Source organism: Phasianus colchicus, chromosome 13, assembly GCF_987193195.1.
Source record: "Phasianus colchicus chromosome 13, bPhaCol1.hap1.1, whole genome shotgun sequence".
Classification (NCBI taxonomy): Eukaryota; Metazoa; Chordata; class Aves; order Galliformes; family Phasianidae; genus Phasianus; species Phasianus colchicus.
In genome coordinates, this window is record NC_143448.1 from 738,917 (window position 1) to 763,742 (window position 24,826).

The window sequence follows — 24,826 nt, forward strand, 5'->3', positions numbered from 1 at the left end:
GGATGTGGTCTACCTTGATTTCAGCAAGGCATTTGACACTGTCTCCCACGACATCCTTATAACGAAGCTGAGGAAGTGCGGGATAGATGAGTGGACAGTGAGGTGGGTTGAGAACTGGCTGACTGGCAGAGCACAGAGGGTTGTCATTGGCGGTGCAGAGTCTGGTTGGAGACCTGTAACCAGCGGTGTTCCCCAGGGGTCGGTGCTGGGTCCAGTCCTGTTCAACATCTTCATCAATGACCTTGATGAGGGGATAGTGGCCACCCTCAGCAAGTTTGCTGATGATACGAAGTTGGGAGGATTGGCTGACACGCCCGAAGGCTGTGCTGCCATTCAGCGAGACCTGGACAGGCTGGAGAGCTGGGCAGTAAGAAACCAGATGAGGTTTAACAAAAGCAAGTGTAGAGTCTTGCACCTAGGGAGGAATAATTGCATGCACCGCTACAGGTTGGGGGATGACATGCTGGAGAGGAGCTCTTCGGAGAGGGACCTGGGTGTCCTGGTGGATGACAGGTCGGCCATGAGCCAGCAGTGTGCACTTGTGGCCAAAAAGGCCAATGGCATGCTGGGGTGCATTAAAAAGAGCGTGGCCAGCAGGGCGAGGGAGGTGATCCTCCCCCTCTACTCTGCCCTGGTAAGGCCTCATCTGGAGTACTGTGTCCAGTTCTGGGCTCCTCAGTACAAAAAAGACAGGGATCTCTTGGAAAGAGTCCAGCGGAGAGCCACAAAGATGGTGAAGGGCCTGGAGCATCTCCCCTATGAAGAAAGGCTAAGTGATCTGGGTCTGTTTAGCCTTGAGAAGAGAAGACTGAGAGGGGACCTGATCCAGGTCTATAAATATCTAAGGTGTGGGGGGCAAAGTGGCGAGGCCAGACTGTTTTCAGCAGTGTGCGGAGACAGGACAAGGGGAAATGGCCAGAAGCTGGAGCATAGGAAGTTCCGCACCAATGTGCGCAAGAACTTCTTTACGGTGAGGGTGACGGAGCACTGGAACAGGCTGCCCAGGGAGGTGGTGGAGTCTCCTTCTCTGGAGATATTCAAGACCCGCCTGGACGCCTACCTGTGTGACCTGGTGTAGGGATCCTGCTTTGGCAGGGGGGTTGGACTCGATGATCTCTGGAGGTCCCTTCCAACCCCTACGATTCTGTGATTATGATTCTGTGATTCTGCAGACAAATTCAGGGCAAACATGCAGAACGGCCTGGGTTGAAAAGGACCTTCAAGAGTGTCCAGTTTCAAACACCCTGCTGTGCTGGGCTGTTGTGGTTTTGTGATTTTTTGTTGTCAGTATCCACATCAGAACATCATGCAGACCAGTGGGAGTTAACGAGTTAATGTTCTGGTTCCATTCACTGCCTTTTGTGGACTCTTGGAGTATCCTGATGGGAGGGAAGGGGCAGCATCCACAGAGGAGCAGGCAGGCAGAGGCAGTGGGGCGGAGCTCCGAACAAGACCTGTGCATCTGGCTCTCTCCCTCTGGCCTCGGTTCAGCCATCTCAGCTCGCTGCTGACAAAAGCATAGTGCTTTCCCTCGTACTATCGTGATTTGCCTGGCATTTTGGATACTCTTCTCTCTATCGTTTTGTTTGATTTAGTTGGATTCAGTAAATTAACCTTCCTCCTCAGAACGCTCATCACGAGCAGTGACCCTGAATAAAGGTGAAGGGTATCGGTTAATTGGAGGCTCTGTGCGAGTCTCGCTGTCGTAGTCAAAACCAGAATCCATATCATCGTGACCAAGAATCAGGGCCTGCTCTTCAAGAAAGGTGGCACAGAAAAGGGTGTCTGCTCTCTATCAGTGGGTAACTAGGCGTGGCTGCTTGGATTCCTTTGGGTTGGTGATGTCACGGCGGGACACCTTACATCACAATGACGGCTGCTGTGGCACACTGCCCTGTTCCTCTGTGTGCTGCACAGTAGTGTGGAGGAGGAGGAGGAAGAGGTTGAAGAGTACAGAGGAGTTTCCAAATGGGAAGCCCGTATATAGCGATGCAGTTTCCTTTTGTCAAGCTGCCAGCGCTGCGAGTGCTCAGCCTGGATGGTATGGCTTTGGGAGTCCTGCTGCCAGTGCAGGACACCCGATCTCAGAATTATGGGCTGGGGAAAAATCGTGGGGGCCCCAAGTGTCTGAGGGGGAGCAGTGGGAGGAAGTCCCTGGGAAAGGGGGAGGCCCTGGAGACCTGAAGGGGAAGGGAGCAGAAGGCCAAGAACAGGAAGGAGTCCTGCTGGTAGCACTGGTACCTCCACTGCGTCTCCAGAGACCTGAAGTGCCCTGCACTGGAGACCCAGGCCCTCCCTTTCCACCGAGCTATGCTGTCTCAGGGTGGTGTTCACGGAGGCGGGTGGCGGGCTCAGGTCTGACACGTCTCTCTGTTGCTTTTCAGAGGTCATGAGCATTTGGGACAGTACATCTGAGTACATGATTCAGCAGTTTGCCCTCAAAAAGGTGGGATGTCCCTCCCCTTCCTCCCGGTATCTGTGTGCTGTCAGCAGTCCCTGCAGCCATGATGCCATCGAGTGACCCCATCCGTTCCCTTTGATGAAACCCCTGGAGGGTCAGTGAGGTGTGACGGAGCTGCTTCAGCAGCTGGTGCCAGTGGGGAATTTGTCCGGAAGAGGCTTCAGGCCTTCCTGGCCACTACCATCCCTCCCTGCTGGAAGGCAGAAGCCAGCAGAAAGTCTGGGGCACTTCTCAGGGCTTCTGCGGTTGCTCAGCGCCCTACCCTGAAGTCCGTGCATAGCTCCAAGGTGTTTGTTTGGCTTTTCCTTTCCTTCTGTGTTATGAGGGAAAGAGGAGAAAGAATCACGGCCTTCTCGTCGGGGGCCCTGACCCAAAGCTTTCGGAAGAGCCCCCTCCTTCTCCTCTGCACCTCCAGAGCAGACGGAGCACATTTGTCCATCCAAACCTACATCTGTGTTCCTCTGCTCTCTGCTGGCTCCAGGCTGTGGCCGTAGACGTCCTTGGCACTTTCTACATCCTGAGAAAGCGCATCTGCGAGGGGACCAGGCCCATGATCGTCCCCAGGTTCCACCTGTCGCAACGAGTGGCACAGGCCCAGGGGCTCATCTACACCAACAGCGACATTCCTGGTAAGGCCTTGGCACAGGCTTTGCTGGCCCTTGCAGCGGTGCCAGCCTGTGAATTTGCTGTGGAGGAGTGACCGAGAAAGCTGACGGTTGCTCTCCAGGAGAACATCTCACCGGGTGCACACCCTTTGCGTATTAGATGTGCAAAGGGTGTCTGCCTGGGGGTGCTGGCTTTACAGCAGCACTGCGTGCAGTGTATCCCTCCCTCCCCTCTGACCTGTCTTGCTGTGGGCTCCCTATGGTCCTGTTTAGGACAAGTGCATGCGGAGGGAAATGCTTTGGAGCTGCTTTTGGTTTTGACCCAAACTGCCAGGAAACTGGTACTCCATGTGCAGTCGGCACCAGAGCTTGTGCAGGAACACAGCAGCATTCTTGCCAGCTCCAAAGCTCCCTCCAGCTCCAGGCAGGTGCTTCGCACCTGACCCCGCAGGCTTCAGAGTGCTGTGGGTTTGGCCCGGAGTGCAGCACTGGCTCCTCAGGGCCTGTTTCAGCCTGCTGTGTTGCTGCCTGCCTGACTCTTCCTCTTTCCTAGATGATCTCGAAGTCGTCCCCCTGGACTATTCCCAGCTGTCCCTGAAGACATCCTTGCCAGAGAAGCTGGTGAAGGAGTGTGTGAATGACATCGTGGTCCTCTTCAGCTGGGGCGCAGGGCTGGGAGAGGACTATGACCTTGTTTTCAAGGGCATTGGGGTTCTTATGAGCCGGAATCGGATCCTCACAATGAGATACCGTGAGGAGTTTCTCCTTGCCATTGATCAGACAGGAGCTGCGCTGAAGTGCCTGCTCGCTGTAAGTCTACCGTCTTGCGGCTCTTTTTCCAAGGTCCTCTCTTTTCTCGGGCCAGCCGTGCCGTGCACTGGGCAGGCTTGCTACCCTGTGGGACAGGGGATCCTTTCCCAGCCTCACCTTCACGACTCTGTCCTCTTTGCAGAACCCGCAGACAGAGGTTTGTGTGCTATCAGGCGAGGAACCGGCTGCTTTCCACGTGCGTCCCGGGGGCATCCGTGTGCTTCCAGTGTGAGTACATGGGCTTGCGTAGTCCTTGGCTTCTCAGCTGCCGTTTGGCAGGGCCACGCTGGCAGACTGCCTGCTCCCAAGGCCAGGTCCCATAGAGAAAGGGCTCCGTGTCACCTCCGTGAGAGCGCTCTTCTACGCTCTGGACACCCTCACTTGGAGCCATGTGCAGGAGGGGCTGCGCTCCGTTGCCGACATGGGTTGGACCTGGAGAGGAATTCTGGCACCCTGTCCTACAGAGTCTTGCCTCCTCGTTCCCTGTGTTGGCTGAGGGACAGGAAATAGCATTGCAAAAGGCAGCTTCCCAAGCATCCACTGTTTTAGAGGAAACATCATCTAAGTCTTTCCTCGTGGAGAACTGGGGAGATGAGGGACTTGGTGGCTGTAAGGGCACCCTGCGGGGCTCTGTCTCTGGATGCAAAGGGAAGTGGTACCCTTTTTTCCAGCACGCGTCTTCTTCCTTCTTCTAGGTTTAAAATTAAGCCACACCCTGAATTAAAAGCCAGAGAGCTTTCCTCTGACAAGGAAGCCGACGGGAAGGAAGGTAAAGACTGCCCACGTCCTAAGCTGGGGCTAGGCAAGTCTGCACCTCCCGCGTCTGTATGCACACAGAGATGCTCTATGTGTCTCCTTCCACAGGTGCACGGAGCTACCAGGATAAGTACCTGCACCAGCAAAAGAGACAGCCACCACGCCACCAGAAAGGGGACAGGGCTAGAAAAGGGAATCAAAAGCACATAAGGACGCCTATGGACAAGTGAGGCTCGTGGGCGGGTGGACGCGGGCAAGGCATGACCTTGTCCTTGTGGCAGTTAGACTCTGTGCTGGTGCGCTGTCTGCATGGGCTCTGTGGGGACGCCATCAGATGGTGTTTCCCAGCCAGAGTGCAGGTGTACAGCAGGTCTGGGTGAGAGACTGCCGTCAGCCTCACTTCCTTTCATTTTCTGTCCAGTGGTATCTTCAGCCAGCTGTTAGCAGGCCTGAAGTCCAGGTTTGAGGCTGAAGAAGGGGGAGTCGGGGAAGACGTGTCTAAGGAGCAGGAGAAAGAAGGTAAAGCAATGGATGAGTCCCCACATGGGCCAGCAGGTTTCCGCACTACCAGAGGACAGAGGCCAAGGCTGCCCGAGGAACACCTGTGCCTCCTAGCTGCAGAGCTTGGAGGACACTTCCCCGCTCCGCCCCATCCCCAAGCATCCCTTGCCGAGTGCTCCTTCCCTTGAGCACTGCCACAGGACCAAAGGCCTCCTAGCAACAGGACCACAAGTCTATCGGGGACTGCTGCTGCAGAGAGCACCCCGACAGCACAGAGTGCTCCCATCCCGAGCTGCCCGAGTTATGGCTGAGGTTGGAAGCTCAGAGCCCTCCCCGTGTCCTTCCTGCAGGGAGCCGCGAGCACCCCACGACCCAGCGGAGGCTGCCTCCGGTGACATTGCCAGCACTGCCCACCAAAGCCACCCGAGGAGAGCCAGCACCCGGCGCCCCGCATCCAAAGAGGTGAGCGGTGGGAGGGCAGCAGCAAGGTGGGGGGCAGAAGCAGCAGGATGAGGGTTGGTGGCACTGCCAACTCTTCAGAGCCCCAAGGCCGCGTGCCTCGGGTGGGGGTTTTGCTGCTGCATGTGATGGGGCTTGGGGAGGCTCCGTGTCAGCTCCATCCCTGTGTTCACCTTGGTTCCAGGTCAGAGTTTTCCCAAGCACCATCCGGCACTCAGGGGTCAACCAAGCTGCTCCAAAAAATCCATGGGGAAGAAGGTCAAGCAGAGGAGGGTGAGGGAGACGGCAGGGCAGCAGGTAAGGCCTGGCCCAGGCTTCCCTGCACCTTTGGTGCCTGTTGCCTATCGTAGGCGTGGCGACCTGGTTCGGGAACGGCACGGCGACCAATCCCAGGTCGCTCGGTCCATCGGCTCACTGACACCAATGTGGTGGACGGCAAATGGCGTTTATTGGCGGGAAAAACAGCCTTATATAACCTGGGCACTGAACGCTACTGGCTATCGGGAGGGGGACCCTGTCTTCCCGTACAACGCGGTATCTTCCGGGCGCCAGACCCTCACTACCACAGGTGCCAGGCGAGGGGAGGCTGGAATGGAGACGTGTTTCCCACATGGCTGAGTGTGCCCCAGAGGCTCCGTCCCCAGGGCTGGCTGTGGAAGAGGCCCCCGGGACAGCACCGTGGCCAGGCTGCAATAGGTCTGCCGAGTCCCCACTGCACTCCGTTCCTGGGTGCACCTTGCTGGGCCCCGCTGTGCTGGAGGCAGAGTGGGTTGTGTTGAAGAGAGAATGGACGAATGACTGTGCACCCTCATCCGAAGGCCCACCTCTGCCCCGCGGGTTGCAGAAGGCAGTTGGTGTGTCCTAGAGATTCCACTTGTCCTCATCCGATGAGGCATAACGTGTTGGGGAGATTGTCAGAGACTCCCGGCGGAGGTGCTCAGACCCCATTCAGCTGGGAGCTGGTGGCCAAACCCCTGTGACGCAATGGCCGCTGACAGCGTCCCTATGCAGTGCCTGCAAGAGTTGATGACCCCAGGGCCAGGCAGGGGGATGCTGCCTGCTGCAGCACTGCCCGGCAGCTCCTGCTTCCCACGGGTTGTCCTAGGAAAACGGATACTCTCTGGCACTCGAAGGTACAGGGCAGGGCCTGAGGACCCATGCAGGATACTGAGGACACACAGAGGAGAGGGCTGCTCTGTGCAGCCAGAGCTGGACGAGACAAAGGGTTTGCCTCAGGCCGCCTAGGAACAGGACTGCAAATCTATCAGGACTGCTGCTGAGAGAGCATCCCGACAGCACAGAGTGCTCCCAGCCCGAGCTGCCCAAGGCATAGCTGCAGTTGGAAGCTCAGAGCCCTTCCCATCTCTTTCCTGCAGGGAGCCGCAAGCACGCCCAGCGGAGGCTGCCCCCGGTGACGCTGCTGGAGCTGCCCGCCGATGTCGCCCAAGGAGAGCCACTGGGAGCCCCGCGCCCAAAGAGGTGAGCGGTGGGAAGGCAGCAGCAGGCCGGGATGCCCCGGGCCCATGGGCTGGGGGCTGGTGGCACTGCCAGCTCCAGAAAGCCCCACAGTACCGCACGGCACTGCTGCACTGCTGCCTGCTGGCGTCAAGGCGAGTGCCTGGCTTGCCAGCCTGTGCCTGCAGTGCAGATGCAGGTGTGTTTGCTGGAGTGCCAGCTCTGCCTGCTTCGTGTTTTCAGTGTGCTACCAGCAATTGAGAGGAGCTCTTCAAAGGAGGGCAAGAGGAGAACGGTGCGCCAGCGCAGGGAGAAAACTGAAATTCCTGCTTGCAAAGGCCATCAGCGAGTAGGACAGGTCCGAAGTTCTCTTGTCACCGCCGCACTGCAGTGAATTGCTGCGCAGTGTCTCCCTCTGGTCCCTCATCACCAACACAAATCAGTCTCCTGCCAGCAGAATCCTTAGACGATAAAGAACGTGGGGCATCCGTGGGAAGGAAGAGGCTCCTTGCTGGTGCCCCACGGCTTCACTTTAATGGTGTTAGCAGCAGGATGCTGCAGTCGGGAGGGCTTGGGACGCAGCACGGGAGCTCCTCAAGCCTTGATATTAAACTAACTCCGTGCACTGCGTGCCTGTGTCCCCAGGAGGTCTGCTACCTGTGTTTACAGCAAGAGCAGCGTCGCCTGCGGGCAGCCATGCTGGAGGAGAAGGAAAAGAAAGAAAGGGCTGAGCGGGCAGAGCTGCAGGACTGGCAGGCCAGGATGGCAGCCCTGAGCCAGGTAGGGGGATCTTGGCCCCACCAGCAGTGGTGTGGTCACGGGGCTGTGCAGGGCACACATGCATTTTTCCATAAACACAAGAGAAAGAAGCTTGCTCCTCTGGCTTCAGGGCCAGAAAGATGCAGCCCTCGACGCTATGTGCTTGTCAGAGACGAGAAGGCTGAGCGTGCAGTGCTGCACAGTGGTGGGCAGCAGCAGTCCTCTGGTGACACCTCAAGCCAAAATGCTTTCCTTTTGTTACTTTCCTAAACACACTCTTTGTGTTCTTTTCCCCCTTGTGTAACAGAGGAGAGCACGTGCTGCATGGGAGCGGGAGGTTGCCAAAACAGAGAAAAAGGAGAGCTTAAGATACAGCAGAAATTACCTGGTAAGGCATTTGTAAAAAGCAAGGAAAACAAGAGTTTCCCAGCAGTTAACCGGGAAGCACAGTGAGCCCTGCTTTGACCGTGGCACCTCCCAGAGGACTTCCCAAATCCCTCTGCCCTATCTGCAGTCCTGATGCCGTCCCCTCTGCACAGGTGCTTCGGAGGCAGGTCCACGCCTTTACCTGCTGCTGAATAAGCCTCCCTCTTGCTTTCCAGGAATCCCTCTGCCTCACTCCTCCAGGCTACATCCGGAGGATGGAGTATGACCGAGAGCTCCAGGAGAGGAGGGAGGTGTGGGAAAAGGAGCATTTGAGAGTACCAGCGAAGATCCCACTACGGCAATAAGCGTGGGCAGCTCCTGCCGCGTCCTGGCTCAGGGGCAGTGAGCCGGTCTTGAGCCAGGGACCCCCACGGATGGGGCCGTGGGCGTGCAGGCTGGAGCAGGAGGGGTCCGAAAGCAACTCTGTGCCGCCACCAAGTGCCGATGGCCCTCCCACCGCCATGCTAGGGAAGGATAGAACCCGGTGGGCAGAGCAGAAGACCAGAGAACATCAAAACCCCCACAGGGCTTGCAGCAGGAGCACACCTGGTTCCTGTGGAGCAGGAGAGCAGGGCCAGTGCTTTGCCCTCACCCTGTGGCTGCCAGCCAAAGGAGCATCACCTTCCTGGGAGTGTGGGGACAGACAAAAGACCAGTCAGAGCAGAAGCTGCGGAGCAAAATAAGGAGCATGAGAAGACATGCTGAGAACCGAGGACATCTCCAGAATACACGGGAGAAAGAAACTACACTTTACAACTGTCAGGGAATCGTAACCATTTCTGCCCACCTTGACTGTGAACTGCTTGCTCTGCATACGAAGCTTCAGAGCCTTGAGAACAGTGGAAAATTACCGGGTTAAGCTAGCGTGGGTAAACAGCCGTTCCCCCTCCTGTTTATACGCTCCCCTCAAGTACCGGCAGGCCACAGTGAGGTCTCTTTGAACATCATGTTGTTTGTAACGTTAGCTATTCCATCTGGGATGTCAGTGGCAAAATTCAAATCATGTCGCCCGGTGTGTATCGTGAGGAATAAAGGAATGCCACTTTCTAACATCACACTGGAGTTAGAGAGATTTCTTCCTGGATTTCCAATGGCAGTTGGTCATTTCTGCGGCATGGGTGGGCGTAGTATGACTTGGCTGTAATGTGCCAATTTGCTGTGCTCTGTCACAAAGGCCTTGTGCTTTTCTCTGGTCTCTCGGAGCTCCATCTTCTTCCCAGCACTGTCAGAGGGAAGCAAAAGCTGTTCAGCTGGGCCTACAGAGAAGAGGGGAGAGACATCCCGCCCACCTCCAGCAGGGTCTGGACCCAAAGAATTGCTGTACTCTCTGAGACACCCCCAGGCCAAGGGCCCAGCTCCACTGCCATGACGCATGGGCGGCTCACTGGCCTGGGGCTGGGGCCAGCCAAGTAGGGGCCCTCCAGGCAAGATGCCTGGGTGTCCGTGCTCTACCAGGGGAAGGACGGTCTTTCTGGGGTAGAAAAAGAGAGCCAAGACCCAGCAGAACCCAGTCCCTCCGCCCACAGATCTGCCTGCTGACATCTCCTGGGCTGGAAGGCAGCTCTCGCTTAAGGGCACAGCCTCAGGAGTGCGCTGCTCTCCACAGCACCAGGCTGTCAGGGAAAGGCAGTCCCTCCCAGCACCGCTAGTATTTGCACCTGAGGAGCTCCTTGGCACCGGTGGGCCGGAGCCCGTTTTGCTCCACCTTCTTCCTCCACTCCTCGCGGCACGTTGTGTATGTCTTCAGGTTGGCCAGGACCTGTTTCGCCCGCAGTGACCGGACACTGCAGCAGCAGAGACAAACTCTCACTTGCACCCTTTCCAAGATGCTGCCTGCCCAGAGCCTGCCCTCCCCCAGCCCCTGCACTCATGCTGCCTTTGGGCCCCAGCAACTCATCATGGTGGAATGAGCTTCAGGCCCACACCGAAGGCACTGGTGTCAGGGGCTCTGCCAGGGCGTGCCCGTGTCAGGGAGATCAGAGGAGGAAGCGTCTGCTCCCCAGCCCCACAGCTAGTCAGTCTCTACCGCTCACCTCTGCCAAGCCTTCCTGAGAGGTGCTGCACACTTCCTTGGGCTCTGTAGTCTCCAGCGGAGGAAGAAGTGTCCACTCCTCCTCTGCTCGAGGAGGGTGCCAAAAAGCCTCCTCCTCATCCACCTTCTTCCAGATTTTCTCTCTTCCCGGCTCAGCTTTGGCCCTCTCCTGCCCAGTGTTTCTCACCGGTAGGAAGCATAGTGATGTCTCAGGCCCCGGGTTTGCTCGGCGCACTGCAGCCCATTGCTTTTCCTGCATGGGAAGTAGAAGCAGACGAGAGCCCACGTTGCCTTGGCCAGCAGCGCCCTCCCGTCGATGGGGCTCAGGTTGGGAGGGCCCAAGTCAAGCTCCATGGTGAGCAGCGCAGGCCAAGACTGTGTGCAGCACGGGAGGAGGCCCCTCGGTGCCCCCCACAAAGCACGGCCCATCCCCTGCCCCTTGGCATCTGTGGACACCTTCCCCTCCCCAGCCCACGGGCAGGAGCGTGAAAGCAAAGTGCCGTGGGAGCAGGGGGAGTCCCTCACCGTAAGGAAAGGAAGAGCCAAAGCAGAGAGGGGGTGAACTTGTTTGGGGGGCTCGCCTAGGACTCCCTCTCTGTAGCACTGTATTTCTCAACCCATCGCTTATCGTCATTTACGTCCACGTGGAGCACGTACCAGTGCTGTTCCCAGCTGGCCCTGCAGAGCAGGGAGCCTGACTTTGTCTTGCTCCCTCACTTTTGCTTCCATGCTTTGCTCTGGACGTCTCCTCCCAGCAGGCAGCTGCACACTGCCAACAGCACAGGGAGCCGGCTGGAGAACAGCAGGAGCCTGTTCTCCAGCTGGGGCTCGCCAGGAACAGCCCCGTGCAGGCAGCACAAGGCAGTTCTGTGTCACAGTTCTCTCTCAGCTAGTCGTGAGCCTCAAGTGACAAGGAAGAAGAGAGAACCAAGAGCCGGGCTCCTCTGCCAGGCCACAGCACACCCGGACGGAGCTCAGTGTGCTGCCTGGGCCCAGGCAAGGGCTCCTTACAGGCAAATGGGAGCGCAGGGCATCACGCTGTCAGTCCCCAAAGACCCTCACCTTACAGCCCTCGCTGAAGTCCTCTTTTCTGCCACCAGACTACGGCCTCTCGTCTGGATGGGAGGAAAATGGATGTAGGAGAGCAGGCGCTCACGAACCTCTGGAAGCACAAAACAAGAAAGCTCTTCACACAGCTGCATCTCTGAGAAACTTCCCACAAGACAGCCATGCCAGCTGCGCATGGACTTGCTGCTGCTGTCTGGCCTGCCTCCCCATCCTCGCAGCCAGGCTTCCTAGGAACACCGCAGCCCTCTCCACTGCCACCCGTTCCCAGCCCTCCCTTTCACATGGTCCTGCCCATCCCTCAGCAGAACATATTGCTTCCTCAGGTGCCTCTCTGAGAAGCGGTGATCTGGGACACGTCAGTCCCTTTGCAGGATCTCTGGCACTGCAAATGTGGATTCAGAGCTGCAGTAACACACTCCCACTTCTCTACACCACGTCCACATGGTAGTACGGCACCTTGCTGCGAAGCTGTTTCAGCCAAGCGATATTCTGGCGTCTCGTGGTTGGGCAGGAAACTGCAAATAAGAAAGCCGCAGTGGTTACAAGAAGCGGCAGAGAGCACAGGGCTGCCCAGGGCCTTGTGGAGCTCGCCTCTGAGCTCTGGCTTTCTGGGATCAGCTGGGCACGCCCAGCCACAAGCACCATGGAAAAGCTGCCCCGGGCTCCCACTTCTTCCCAGAGCATCTGAAGGTGGGCTGCTGGGCTGGGCCTTCGGTGTGAACAAAGGGGCTGCACAGGAGGTCTCCTGCACCTCTGAACATTAAGTCCAGCGCAGGGTCTGGCCAGACAGGCCAAGGCTTTGACCTGGCAGCCAGAGAGTGAGCGGGAGCCCTGAAACTGTGCCAAACTCATGTGGAGGAAAGCATCCAAATCTGCTTACCGCCGAGCTCCTGCACTCCTCCTCTGCTCCTCCTGGGGCAAACAGCCCCAGCACTATCGCACTGCCTGCCTTTGCCTTCACCTCCTCACTGCAGAGCAGCTGCAGAGAGAAGAGCGCTGGCGAGAGCAGCAGCCCGTGCCTGTGCTCACTACCACCTCTTGGGGAAGCGTGTGCTGGGAGCTGTGGGACAGGGCAGGGACAGGGTCCCCCTTGTGACCCAAGCCCGTGTCTCAGAGGGGCTGCAGGGCCCCCCCCCCCGGTCATGCCCTGTCCCCCTGCACCATGCTTCTCGCTGCCCAGGCAAGGGGCTCTGCTGGGCATGGTGTGGGCTCCACACATCCGCCATCTTCCCTCTCCACAGGCAGAACTCTGCAGGCACTGGAAGAATGATTACCAGGCTTGTAGGGTGGAACGAAAGAGGCTGAAAATCCGAAAAGTCCCTCAAGCAAAGTGCTTTCTGCAGTCCTCACACCCATGTGGCACAGCACAGAACATCCAGATGTTCCAGAGCAAAGTTCTAGAGCAAGCTCCCATCTGTTTAAGGAATTACTTGATGGAATACCCTAGGAAGCTGTCATAGGGGCACAGGGATGGAACAGAGCAGGCAGCTCATTAAGGATGCCTGAGAGCAAAAGAGTTCTCTGTCCCCACATGTAAGAAGTCAAGCAGAGGAAACAGGAAACTGGGACGGGTGGGCAGGACCTGCTGATCAAACTGAGGGATAAGAAGGAAATGTACAGGCTATGGATGGAGGGATGAATACAGGGGTGCAGCCCAGACCTTCGGAGATGGGATCAGGAAAGCCAAGGCAGGAAAGCCAAGGCAGAGATGAAACTGAACTTGGCCAGGGATGTGGAAAATCACAAGAAGGGTTCTTTAGGTACCTTGGGCAGAAGGGACAGGCAAAGGAGACAGGCAGATAGCGATGGGACCAGGGGGAGTGGCCGTAAACTGAAAGAGGGGAGAGTCTGCTTAGACTTCAGGAAGAAATTCTTGCTCAGAAGGCAGGGTGGGTGTTCCATCTTGGTGCTGCTCATGGCCACGGATGGAGCCCTGGCCAGACCGAGCTGGTGGGGGGCAACCAGCCCACGGCAAGGGCTTGGAACTGAACGAGATCTCTTCTAACCCGAGGCATTCTGTGATTCCGTGTTGCTCTGCTGTCTGGACATGGAAACACTGTGGCCATGGCACACGGGCCAAGGCCCCTGGATGCAGAGCACCTGTCATGTCATGTCTGAGGTGTGCAGGGGAAGGGGCACAGGAGGAATGACGAAGGGGAGAGTCCGCACTTCTGGTGTTCTTCTCATTAAATCTGGTCTCATCCCTCTGAAACAAGGAAACGTATAAGCAACGGAAGGAAGACTGCTGAGCGAGCGTGTCCTCAAGGTGTTTGTAATGACTGTGTTGCTGTTTTTTAATTTTAAATATCTTTTTTAAACGTAGATTATAACAAAATGACCTTTGGCAGTGTATGGTGAGGGCTGGTTATCTTTAAATCCGTAGCACTGGCAATTGAATTGGCGGAACATCTGCCAGCCTACTTGAACACCTGGGTATGTGCAGTTGATGATGTACATGTGATAACACATTTTCTAGAAGTGCCTACACCGTTCTCCTTTTACAAATCTATACTACATTAAGACATTTTGACATCAGTGCCACAGCCCTAAATTTATGTGACGTGGGAACTGTATCTGAACATTTAACCTCAGAGACTTAGGCTTTTTGAGTAGCAGATGTCTCATAGGTGGAAGTTTTGTTAATTGTGCTGAATCAAAGGTGAATATGGAGAATACAAAATTGTCATGTAACGATACGATTTACATAACCCATGCTAAAGCACATTTACTTATACCATTGGGGTTCTTTTTGTTTTGTGGAACCACTGCCTCCACTTAGGTACCTGCAAATTCCACAGATACGGAATTCCCCTGTGCAATTAGTAGAACTATCATTCGGTTCTGATTTGAATGTCCTCCCTTATGTAGCTGCAAAGGTCTCCAAGACATACTCTTTACGGTAGTTTGTTCTCTCATGGGGAGGCATTAGGATTAGCGTTTCACAAGTCGCAGGATCACAGCACAGTCCCCGTCACTGCGGTGCCGCAGTGGGCAAAAGCACAGTGGCAGTGTGCCACTGTGGTGTCATGGGTACAGGAGTACAGTAGCGGCAGTCTTACTCCATTGTCACCATGGGCAGCCCTGCCACGTGGATGTGGCAGCGAGCATTGCAGTGGTGCCCGTGCCACTGTGGCGTCACGTTGGGCAGGAGCACAGTAGAGGCGGTGGTGTCACTGCTGGTGTCACAGCTGTCAGGAGCACAGTGGCCGTATCACTGCGGTGTCACAGAGGCCACGACTGCAGCAGTGACTGCACCACTGTCAAAACTGCAGTGCAGGCCGCGTCACTGCTCTGTCACCAGTGACAGGATCACAACAACATCCGTATCACTGTGGTGACTCTGAGGGCAGGAGCACTGCCACGTCACTGCTGTGTCAGTTGGCAAAAGTGCAGCAAAGGCTGTTTCACTGCTTTATCAGGCAGGAGCAGCGATCAGTGCAGGGCAGCAGGGCAGGAGCGCAGTGAAAGAGCGTGGAATAATTACTGGAAGTGACTTATTGAAATGTCTAGCTCTTGAGAGAATGATGGAATTGTATGGATCGGAAGGGACCTCTAGAGATCCTCAGGTCCCTGATAAAGCAGGTTCCCTACAGCGGCCGTGCTGGCAGGCATCCAGGCAGGTCCTGAGTATCTCCAGAGAAGGAAATTCCACCCCCTCTCTCGGCAGCCTGTTCCAGTTCCTCGTCACCCTCAGAGCAAAGGAGTTTTTTCCTCGTGTTCCTGCAGAACTGCCTATGTTCCAGAAGGTGAAGCCCCCAGGGGGAACGCGCTGGATAATCTGTTCCACGATAGTCCCCTACGCAACATGACCTGCGACCTTAGCTGTCAGCAAACACCAGGGGAGCCTGGTATGCTGACTCTAAGAAAACACAGAGTGTGGAGCAGGGTGGAGTCTCGTGGCCAAATTCCATGTTTATCCTTCCTGCAGGGATGGGGACTTGATGAAACAAACTGTTGGAACTGACAAAACCGTTGCGTTGTTCTGAGCCAGTCCCGAGCCACCGGTTTTCAACCTTTCTGCCTTAACCACGCTTCCTGAATAAACTTTACAACATGGATCCACGTGAAAAAAACTTTAGACAGTGAGGAGAGCGGGTTGGGTGTGGGACAGCCGCTGTCTGGCGACTGGGTGGGCATCGGTTGGAAGGTGGTAAGCGATTGCTTGCTTTTCTCTTGTTTTGTAAACGCGCATTGTATTATTACCAACACTACTACTATTTCCCTTTTTTCTTCCTTCTCTTAGCTTTTATCTCAATCCACGAGTTCCACTTCGCGTTGTTTCTCTTATTCCCTTCCCCGTGTCCAGCCTGGGCTCAGCCCAGGGACTCAGCCACGCCCTCCAGCAGCTGCGCGGCCGCCCCTGCAATCGTGTCCCAGTCACTCCTCCTCTACCCCACAGCCGCCTCCCTCCCGCCCCCAGCCGCCGCTGCAGCAGCGCGGGGCACCACCGGGGCACCCCGGCAGCGGCACCCAGGCCTCATCTTCCCTCCTCCTCGGTCTCCGGCGCTTCCCCGGGCGCCTTCGGCCCCGGCAGGTCGTCCCGGCCGTGCCCTTCTGCTGGCTCCGGCTCGCTCCGACGCCTCCGAGGGGAGGACGGGGCCGTGGCGGTGCGGCGCCTTCGGGCACGGGGACCTGTAGCCATGTACCGCTGCCGGCCCCTTCCCCGAGTCTCACGGGGACGCTCCGCAAAACGGGCCCGTGCCCCCCGAGGCCGCCGTTCCCAGCTCCGGGGGGCTCCCAAACGACCCGGGAGGACGCCCCGCGTCCTCCTCACAACGCCCCGGTCCAGCCCCACGAGACCCTCCGTGTCTCTACGACGGCCCCAGGCTCTCGCCCAGCCCCGCAAGGACCCGCGTTTCCCCGGCCCGAGCCGCCCCCACTGACGTCACGGTCGCACCGCTCCCAGCGCGCGTCGCATGCGGTGACGTCACGCGACCGTAGCACCGCCTACCGGAAGCGGCGGTGCGGGCACCGCCTGCCGGCCCGAGCATGCGCAGAGCTGGAGTGGGGCAACCGTTCCTCCTTCCGGGGCTTGAGTGGCAGTCGTCACAGCCAATGACTGCAAGGAGGGGAGGGGCCGGAGGCGACAGCACTCGCTCGAAAGCGCCCGGAGGAAGAGGCGGGGGGAAGCGCGGGCAACCGGCCGGCCGTGGGAGCCAATCGGCGTGCTGGGCGGGGCAGGGCCCGCCAATCGGATCGCTGGGGGGGCGGAGCGGCGGCGCGGCGGCGCGGCCCGGTTTCGCTGCGGGACGCGGAGGGGCCTTGGCGCTCCCAGCCCGGGCTCCGCGGCGTCCCGGGAGCCTCGCGGCCCGCGGGGGCACCCGAAGTCCCGGTCGTGGTAACGGCACGCAGGCCCTCCTCCAGACCCACCTCCAGGTCGTGCCCCTTCTTCATCCCCTCCTGCAGCCCCGCTGTTTTCCGTTCCCGGTCCCTTTCGTCAGGCGTCTCCCTTCGAATCCCAGCCCCCCCCCCCAAACCTCTGAAGACCCCTCGTTTCCCGTGCACTCCCGGTGCCGTACCCTCCCTTTTCCTACATTGCCTTTCCTCAAAGCTCAGCCCCTCGCCCTGCCGCCAGCCCGCCCGTTTTCCAGTCCCCCCGGCCCCCTCGGGCTCTCTCTTTTCCCAGCGACGTCCCCTCTTTTCCCCGACGCCCCTCCTCAAAATCCTGCCCCCCTTAACACCCTGCAGCCCTCCCCCCACCGTCCTGTAAGCCCTCTCCTATGTCCCCCAGGCTCTCCCATTTCTCATCCCCTAGGGCCCCCTTTCCCCTCTCCTATGTCCCCCCTTTTGCAGACATCCTTCCATCCCATAGCGTTCTCATCTCGCGCCTTCATTTCCTCCGCTTTCTCAGATGCTTCCTCCACAAATTCTTGACCCCCTCACCCAAACCCTTTAGGCTCCCCTCCATCCCCTAGTCACTTCTCTCCAATCCCCTCCCCCCCCCCCCCGTCTCCAGTGTCTCCCTAATCTGCCGGTATCCCCCTTTTCCCATCCCTTAGGACCCACCAATCCCAAGCCGCCCTTTGCCACAGGCGGCTCTCTGGCAACCATGGAGGAGCCACGGTGCCTGCAGGCCAACTGCTTCTTCCGTGGCAAGGAGCACAGCATCCAGCTGAGTGTGAGCCAAGCTGTGCTGGAGGTGGAGGTGGAGGAGTGCTGCAGCACCAAGCGCTGGCGGGGCCGTTTTGATGCTGCCTGTGAGCTGCCCATGGTTCTCCAGAGTGGGTCCCTGAGACTGCCAGCCCTTGACAATCTCCCCTGTCCACAGCTGTCGAGGACCTGACGCGCAAAACGGGCAACTTCAAGCAGTTTGGGATCTTCTGCAGCATGCTCGAAGCAGCACTGATGAAGGTGAGCCGTGCTGGTTTTGGGAGCTGGAGGGGACATCTGGGGATCCCAATCGTCCTGTCCCACTCCACAGAGCAGTGAGGCTGTCAGCCTGGAGCTGCTCACCTACAGTGACCTGGAGGCCCTGCGGTGCTGTAAGGCAGGGGTGGCAACACGTGTCCCCCCCTCAACCTCGCCACTCAGTAGCAAGCGGTACCTCATCCTCGTCTACTGCGTTGAATTTGACAGGTGACAGGGGGCAGCGTGCAGGGATGGCAAAAGGTGGGGGCACTGAGAGGGGGCCACCCAGCACGGGCACCGAGGGGCCGAGAACGCTGCGTGGGGACAGTGAGGGGCTGGGCGTCAGCATGGGGCTGGGGGCACCAAACGAGGAGGAGGCATGGGATCAGGGACGTTGTTGGGGGGACACAGAGGGGCTGGAGATGCCAGTGGGGGTGCACTGCAACACTGGGGAGAGTGATGTGGGGACAGCAAGGCTGGGGGAAAGCCTGGGGCTGGGGACGTGGTGGCACTGACACTGCGGTGTCTCTGTTCCCCAGGATCCACTACCCACTGCCGTTGCCCTACTTCGGTGAGGCAGACGTGGCTACACTGCGACGCCTGGTGCAGGAGCAGCAGGACGAGCTGGCACACCTGCGGGACGAGTGAGTGCAATTGCCTCGTGTGTCCCTTCTGTGGCATTATCAGTGCAACAAAGGGACAGCACGCTGTGCATTGCGCAGGCTGCGGCGGGCACAGCAGGAAGCGTGGAGGCTGGAGGACGAACGGCTGCGGGACAAGGCCTGGCATCAGCAGGAGCAGCAGCGGATGACCAAGGAGGTGCGCAGGATGAGGCTGGGGACATGAGCGTGCCGCTGCACTGTCACAGCTCTCTTATGGCTCCTTCTCCAGCTGGCAGAGGTGAAGGCGGCTGAAAAGATGCTGCGGGCACATGTGAATATGCTGACGGCTGAGTTGGCAGTGTGCAGGAAAGGGTAAGGTGGCGACAGCACTGGGAACAGGACTGGGAACAGCAATGTCATGTCCCTCATCTCCACCTCACCACATCCGTCCTTCCCACAGGCACAGCACATCAGCCACAGCACCAGGCCCCCCACGGTATCGCCACCGCTCTAACTCCCGGGACAGCCGCAGTAGCAGCCAAGGCCGCCTGCCACCACGGTCCCCATCTCCTGCAGGTGAGGGACATGGGGACGTGGGGACCTTCCTGGGACCCCTTCCCAGTGTTCTCCCTCCCCTTCCATTTCCCCTAGGTTCACGGCCACTGCGCTTCAACCCCACAGCCTTTGTGAGAGCCCGTGAGCAACGGCGGCAGGAGGCTGAGCTCCGAAGGTCAGCCGTGCCACAGCCGTGCCACAGCGCCCTCACTCACCGACAGTTTTTTTGGAGGGCTAGGGGAAGGCACCTCTGCTCCCTGCAGCAAATGATTCCCTGGGTGCAGGCAGAAGCTGCCACGTGGGACAGAGTCAAGCCGTGCCACAGCGCCCTCACTCACCGACAGTTTTTTTGGAGGGCTAGGGGAAGGCACCTCTGCTCCCTGCAGCAAATGATTCCCTGGGTGCAGGCAGAAGCTGCCACGTGGGACAGAGTCAAGTGGTGACAGCTGTAGGAGGAGGTGCAGGCGCAGCTCTTCGGGTAGGTGGAGTGCACTTTGGGTTTGAGGGACACCCAGTGGGCCTGGGGTGCTTAGTACATCTGAGTGATGCCCAGCAGGTCTGGGGGCACCTGTTAGGTCTGGCGTCTGCCCTCAAACCTTCCATCAAACCCTGTTTCCCTCCAGCTGAAAGTTTCCAGAGCCAGCGCTCAGCACTGAGCTCGGGCAGCGAGGCTGACATATGTCCCCAGCGCCGCAGGTCAGTGATGGCATTTCCTCTAAGCACTGCAGTCCCCTCCCAGCTACCGTGGTCTCCTTGCATCCCTGCTTTCTTAACCACTTCTTTCCCATAAAGCAGGGGTTTGGGGGCTCCTAGCACCCGGAGTCCACTGAGTGCTTCGTCCTGCAACAGCACTAGTGTGGTGAGTGGCTCCGGGGGGCAGTGGTGACAGCAGGGAGTGACAGTGACACCAGGAGAGGGAAACTGGGTTGTGTGCCATCACCTGGGTTGTGTGCCTTCCCCTACAGGCATCTCACCTGGATAGGGGCCACAAACAGCAGGGGAAAGGTGAGCCCCTCATCCTGCTCTTATGCCACCTCCTGGCCCCATTTTGTTCTTATTTCTTTTTTTCACCCATTTTTCCTTCCTCCCTCCACAGAGAACCTGGGCACAGAGCCCTCAGCCACACTGTCTGAAATCGATGCCCGGCTTCAAGCACTCCAGGCCTACATCAGCACCTTGGGCACCCACATGTGAGCCCCCCAGGGGCCACCAGAAGCTCGCCTCGGAGGGACCAGACTCAGGCATTGGTGTGCCACGAGGCCACCAGTGCCCAGGCTGTGTCCCGACTGTCCCCCAGGGGGAACAGCACTGGCAGGATGTGGTGTAATAAATGCCTTCGTGGCTCTGTGGGACAAGCGGTGTGTGTCCTTATCCCTCCCCTCCCCCTGCTGACCGGATGGGGAGTTGGCACCTAGCTCCTAGCCCCCACTGTCCCATAGCCCCACACCTCGCCAATGCCCCTGAAGTCTTGGAATCATCCTAAGTCATCAGCTGCGATCCCCAGGGTTGTAGAGCCATGGAATTCCGGAAGGGCTTGGGCTGGGAGAGGGACCTTACAGCCCCTCTTACTGTGGATGGGTTGCCCCCCCCAGATCAGGATGCCCAGGGCCTCATCAGGGCCTGGCCTGGAGCGCTTTCAGGGACGGGTCAACCCCAGCTTCTCTGGGCAGCCTGTGCCAGTGCCTCATTGCCCTCCCTCCGAGTAAAGAATTTTTTCCTAACCTCTAACCTACATCTCCCCTCTTTTTGTTTAAAACTTCCCGCTTTTCCTCTCACTATCAGACCACGTAAAATGTTGATCTCCCTCCTGCTTTATAAGCTCCCTTTACATATTGGAAGGCTGTAATGAGGTCTCCCCAGAGCCTTATCTTCTCCAGGCTGAACACCCCCAGCTCCCGCTGCCTGACTTTGTGGTAGAAGTGCTCCCAGCCCTCTGAGCATCTTTGTGGAATTGCCCTGACACAAGCGCAACAGCATAAGCCTGCACTTTTCCTTGTTAAACCTCAGTAGGTTCCTTTGAGCCCACTATTCAAGCCTCCCCAAGTCTCTCTGAACGGCATTCCCTCCCTCCTGCGTTATCAACTGCAGCACTCAGCTTGGTGTCGTCAGCAAACTTGCTGAGGGTGTGCTCAGTCTCGCTGGGTTATTGACAAAGTTGTTGAAGAGCACTGGTCCCAAGACGGAAGCCTGGGGGACACCACTTATCACTGGCCTCTACCTGCACAAAGAGCCACTGACCACAGCTTTCTGGCTATGACCACCCAACTAATTCCTTACCCGCTGAATAGTCCAGCCGTAGATCCGTATCTGCAATTTGGAGATAAGGATGTGGTGTGGGACCGTATCAGAAGTCCAGGTAGGTTACGTCAGTTGCCCTTCCTTTGTCCGCTGATGCCATCACTCCATCACAGAAGGCCACTAGATTTGTCAGGCACAATCTGACCTTGGTGAAACCATGCTGGTTGTCTTGGATCGCCTCATCTTGCTCATGTCTTAACATCTCTTCCAAGAGGATCTGCTCCACAATTTTCCCAGGTGTAGACATGAGGATCGCTGCCCGGTAGTTCCCCTTCTTAAAAAATGGGTGCAGTGTTTCCTTTTTTCCAGGTGGACTTCACCTGACATCGTGGTTCTGCAAATATGATGGAGAGCGGCTTGGCAACCACAGCAGCTGGTCCTGTCAGAACCCTGGGATGCATGTTGTCAAGCCCCATAGGCTTGTACACGTTAAGTTTTGTAAGGTGGTCTGGAAACACTTATTTGACTCAGCGTGATCTTATTTTCCCAAGCATTGTCAGAGACTTTTGTTGGTTTGGTTTGGTTTCTTTCCACTCATATTTGGATGAGGCTGTCCATGACCGTGTGCAGATAGGATTCCCTACCGTCACTTCTGCGTCTGATCTCTTTAGAGAGGACGCTGACAGAAGACAGAAATTACTGACGTCTCTGTAAGAAGTTGAGACATAAAACGTTCCTTTTGTTTCTTATGTCCATTCCCGCTGGCATGGCAAGCAATCTAGTCTGTCGCATCAGCAATCGACACATACGAGCAATACGATAAGTGGGGCTGGCTTGGCCTCGCTCACGCTGCTGAGAGGGTCCCTGCTATCTTTCAAGCTCCTGAAATCATTCAAAATGGTAGGAAGAGCAGCAGTTTCAGTGGCAGCTGTGGAAATGGCTGCAGTGCAATAGCAATACCATTCTCACTTGGGTCAGCCGTTTGTGTAGCTGCCACGCGATGCAGGGAGCCAGGCACTTGCTGCTCTGTTTGTATGAGACAGCAGTGAATAGCAATGACCACGCAGGATTTTGGTGGCTGACACCACCTCCAGAAGCGTAGGGGTGCTTTGAGTATCAAGGGGCCAGGGTTGCAGGCAATCGTCCTCCAGGGACATGTGTCCCCTTGGGTTGCCATTGCCTGAGGGCATTGGGGCTGCACCAGCCCTCCTGACCAGTGCCAGGGCAGGTGATACGAGCTTGGGGTAGGTTGTGTGTCCCCTCGTTACGTCCCCCATGGCTGATGGTGGTATTCATGATGTGTCTCCGTGGTTGATTCCACATCCCCACGTCCCCACGATACAGCCCCGTGGTGGCTGATGTGTCCTCGTGCTGGGCGATGCGTTCCCATGGCGTGTCCCTGTGGTGAGGACGTGCCACTCTGATTTCTCTCCCTGATGTGCCCCCATATAGGGTGATGTGTCACCACGCCACATCCTCGCATCACCTTGTGCAGCTGCTGGGTGAAGAGGAGGCAGCACTGCTGCAGCACCTCCGGGCCATCCAACAGCTCCAGCAGCACTGCATCCCATGCCACCATGGTGCACAGGAAGACCCTCCCAAAATAAGCTGGTAAGCAGAGGAAACTTGCCAATACAGGCAAGAGGTAAGCAGAGAGAGCCCACCAGTACAGACAACCCTATCAAAAGAAGACATGTCACCGTGGGGAACGTATCGAAACAAAGCGTGCCAACGTGGGAGAAGCTACCAAAGCAACCCTTGTAAACAAACCTCGTGATAGAAGACCTCACCAAAATAACTGGCATAGACGACTATAAAGGCCACCCTTCCAAAGCCAACCCCCACAAAAACATCCTCTTGGTTACCACAGTAAAGCAACCACTGTGAACAAATGCCACCGTGGGAGATCCTACCCAGTCAAGCTCCCTAGTAAACCCTACTAAATATCCTCCCACGTAAAGACAATGACATAGAAGATCCTGCCAAACTAGCCTTGTAAGCAAACCCCATAATGGGAAACCCCACTAAAGCAAATCCCATTGTGATTGACAGCCCCCACCAAAGCCACCTTTGTAAACAAACCCACGGCAAGCCAAGGCCCAGGCCTGCTTTCCTTCCCTGCTGTGTATGGCTTTGGCTAAGAACAGAGAAGAGCGGACTGCAGTCATGGCTCAGAGAGCCTTAAGTGTGCTCTTGTGCAAGTAAACTCCAGATATTTCAAGAGCCTTGTAACGTGGGGATTGTAAATAGTGCATGGATGGGCCAAGCAGGCAGTATCCGTGAAGAAAAAATCAGTGTACATTGAGTGTGTTTAACCACACTGTGATGAGACATCTGGGGTTGCCCATTGCTGTTCCTCTTTGGATGTGCCAGTGATAGAAATTTCATTTGGGGCGGAGAGGGCAGCAAAACTGTGCTAGACAGTGCTTTGGGCTCAAGATATTTAAGGACAGCCGTAGCCTTTCCATCCTTTTAGAGATGAAGAAAACACAAGGAAAGCTGAGTGGCCCTCGGCAATGGCTCTTAAAGTGTGAAAGAGGGACAAAGCTGTCAAAGTTCCTGACCTTTCTCTGAGAAATTTCTCCTAGAGCAAGAAGAGCTCCTGTGTTGCCCCCCACCTCCCCTTCTTGAAGGCAGTAGCTCCTCTAGGAAGAGACAACATGGTGCAGACAACCACGGCCCTAAATCCCAAGCCCTTTCTTGTGTTTAGGCTGGTGCCATTTATTGGGGGCAAAAATAAGCATCCTTATGATAGTAATCCTCCTTACAGGAGTCCTGGCTGCCTTGGCAGTGATGCAGAGTTCTTGGGCAAGAGGATGCTGAAGACGTGGAGAGGTGTCACGGGAGCAAACAAGCTGCAACGCAGGTAAGAACTGCTCAAAATCCACGTGGGTATGGAATGGGGCTTTTTGCTCTAAGCTTTGCGCCCCCACACAGTCATCCCCTTTGTGCCCTGCTCATGCGTGTCCTTTTTCGCAGCAGCACACAGAGATGGGAGGCTGTCTGTGCACTCAGGCTGCAGTCAAGAGTCCAGGAGACTCTTGCCTGCAGGTGTTACCTGAGGTGGTAGAGGCAGTGCTGGCAACAGGGAGCAGTCCAAGCCTGGCAGGCTGCCTTTATTTTCAGGGGCCTTTGTGCAATGTCCTAGCATGCACATTTCCTAGGAGTGCATGATGGAGCCCATCCTGGGAACGAGATGCCATGGACAGAAAATCCTGCTCTAGACATATAGGCTTGGCCGAGTCCCTGTCCTAAGACCAAACGCCAAGGACCAGGAAAGTGTGTCATCAGAAGAGTAATTACATGCAAGGCATCTATCTACCTGTCTACGTGTCTGTCTGCACAGCAGGCCCAGCTGTCCCTGCTTCCCCTCGCCAGGGGAACTGCCCTTCCTGCTGCTTCCGGAGTCTCCTCTGGCCACAGCGACTTGGGGCAATTCCCCCTCCACCCATCTCTGCCCTGCCTGGGGTCAGTCCCCACAGCACTTCACGGGGCAGGCACGGGCAGTGCAGGTGGGCTGTGTTAAACACCCTCTGTGTCCCTTTGCACGAATAACTGCAGGCAGAGGTACGACAGAGTAAGCACCAAAAATTTAATAAATTCAAGAAACAAAGCAATAAATAAGAGAAATGACAGTAAATAGGAAGTACATTTCCACTCGTAGAACTTTCCCATAATCAAAGTCATTCTGGATCCCAAATATTTCCACTGGAGGAGGTCACGGGTGCCTAGAGCCAGAACATACCAACAT

The 24,826-nt window shown here is 57.0% G+C and overlaps 3 protein-coding genes across 8 annotated transcripts; 2 read left to right on the forward strand and 1 right to left on the reverse strand.

Annotated features, from left to right (window-relative positions):
• The first annotated feature begins 1,078 nt into the window (after positions 1–1,078).
• On the forward strand, positions 1,079–8,537 carry LOC149916089 (uncharacterized). Its single transcript, XM_090149649.1, has 15 exons — positions 1,079–2,041; positions 2,385–2,446; positions 2,943–3,090; positions 3,620–3,876; positions 4,019–4,104; positions 4,572–4,645; positions 4,741–4,858; positions 5,054–5,151; positions 5,484–5,595; positions 5,777–5,889; positions 6,969–7,071; positions 7,291–7,405; positions 7,693–7,827; positions 8,114–8,194; positions 8,409–8,537. Exons 1-15 carry the CDS (start codon positions 1,969–1,971, stop codon positions 8,535–8,537), a joined length of 1,704 nt encoding a protein of 567 aa, XP_090005775.1. The 5' UTR covers positions 1,079–1,968.
• Positions 7,025–17,153, reverse strand: LOC149916090 (uncharacterized). Its single transcript, XM_090149605.1, has 6 exons — positions 17,128–17,153; positions 16,284–16,720; positions 11,327–11,426; positions 10,266–10,517; positions 9,891–10,016; positions 7,025–9,454 (listed from the first exon to the last, which is right to left on the reverse strand). Exons 1-4 carry the CDS (start codon positions 17,151–17,153, stop codon positions 10,448–10,450), a joined length of 633 nt encoding a protein of 210 aa, XP_090005731.1. The 3' UTR covers positions 7,025–9,454; positions 9,891–10,016; positions 10,266–10,447.
• Positions 16,567–20,192, forward strand: LOC149916091 (centrosomal protein CCDC61-like). 6 transcript variants are annotated; one of them, XM_090149650.1, is made up of 14 exons: positions 16,569–16,708; positions 17,332–17,529; positions 17,601–17,683; positions 17,754–17,908; positions 18,220–18,324; positions 18,403–18,499; positions 18,572–18,654; positions 18,743–18,858; positions 18,934–19,012; positions 19,245–19,315; positions 19,461–19,533; positions 19,630–19,696; positions 19,803–19,842; positions 19,934–20,192. In XM_090149650.1, the coding sequence occupies exons 2-14, from the start codon at positions 17,382–17,384 to the stop codon at positions 20,029–20,031; spliced, it is 1,215 nt and encodes a 404-aa protein (XP_090005776.1). In that variant the 5' UTR covers positions 16,569–16,708; positions 17,332–17,381; the 3' UTR covers positions 20,032–20,192. The 6 variants fall into 6 exon arrangements, 5 of the variants coding, with proteins under 5 accessions (XP_090005780.1, XP_090005776.1, XP_090005777.1 ...); XM_090149651.1 differs by having other exon boundaries at positions 19,633–19,696; XM_090149652.1 differs by having other exon boundaries at positions 18,964–19,012.
• Positions 20,193–24,826: the final 4,634 nt, after the last annotated feature.

Excerpts from the sequence above, each read along its gene's own strand:
- LOC149916089 (XM_090149649.1), top strand. The coding sequence starts at position 1,969 with ATGGGAAGCCCGTATATAGCGATGCAGTTTCCTTTTGTCAAGCTGCCA. Across the intron at positions 3,091-3,619 it reads CACCAACAGCGACATTCCTG|ATGATCTCGAAGTCGTCCCC; the intron begins GTAAGGCCTTGG and ends CCTCTTTCCTAG. Across the intron at positions 5,890-6,968 it reads GGGAGACGGCAGGGCAGCAG|GGAGCCGCAAGCACGCCCAG; the intron begins GTAAGGCCTGGC and ends TCTTTCCTGCAG.
- LOC149916090 (XM_090149605.1), bottom strand. The coding sequence starts at position 17,153 with ATGAGAACGCTATGGGATGGAAGGAT. Across the intron at positions 16,721-17,127 it reads ACGCTATGGGATGGAAGGAT|AAGGGGCACGACCTGGAGGT; the intron begins GTCTGCAAAAGG and ends GAGGGGATGAAG. Across the intron at positions 10,518-11,326 it reads ACTTCAGCGAGGGCTGTAAG|GAAAAGCAATGGGCTGCAGT; the intron begins GTGAGGGTCTTT and ends CTTCCCATGCAG.
- LOC149916091 (XM_090149650.1), top strand. The coding sequence starts at position 17,382 with ATGGAGGAGCCACGGTGCCTGCAGGCCAACTGCTTCTTCCGTGGCAAG. Across the intron at positions 17,909-18,219 it reads TACTGCGTTGAATTTGACAG|GATCCACTACCCACTGCCGT; the intron begins GTGACAGGGGGC and ends TCTGTTCCCCAG. Across the intron at positions 19,534-19,629 it reads ATATGTCCCCAGCGCCGCAG|CAGGGGTTTGGGGGCTCCTA; the intron begins GTCAGTGATGGC and ends TTTCCCATAAAG.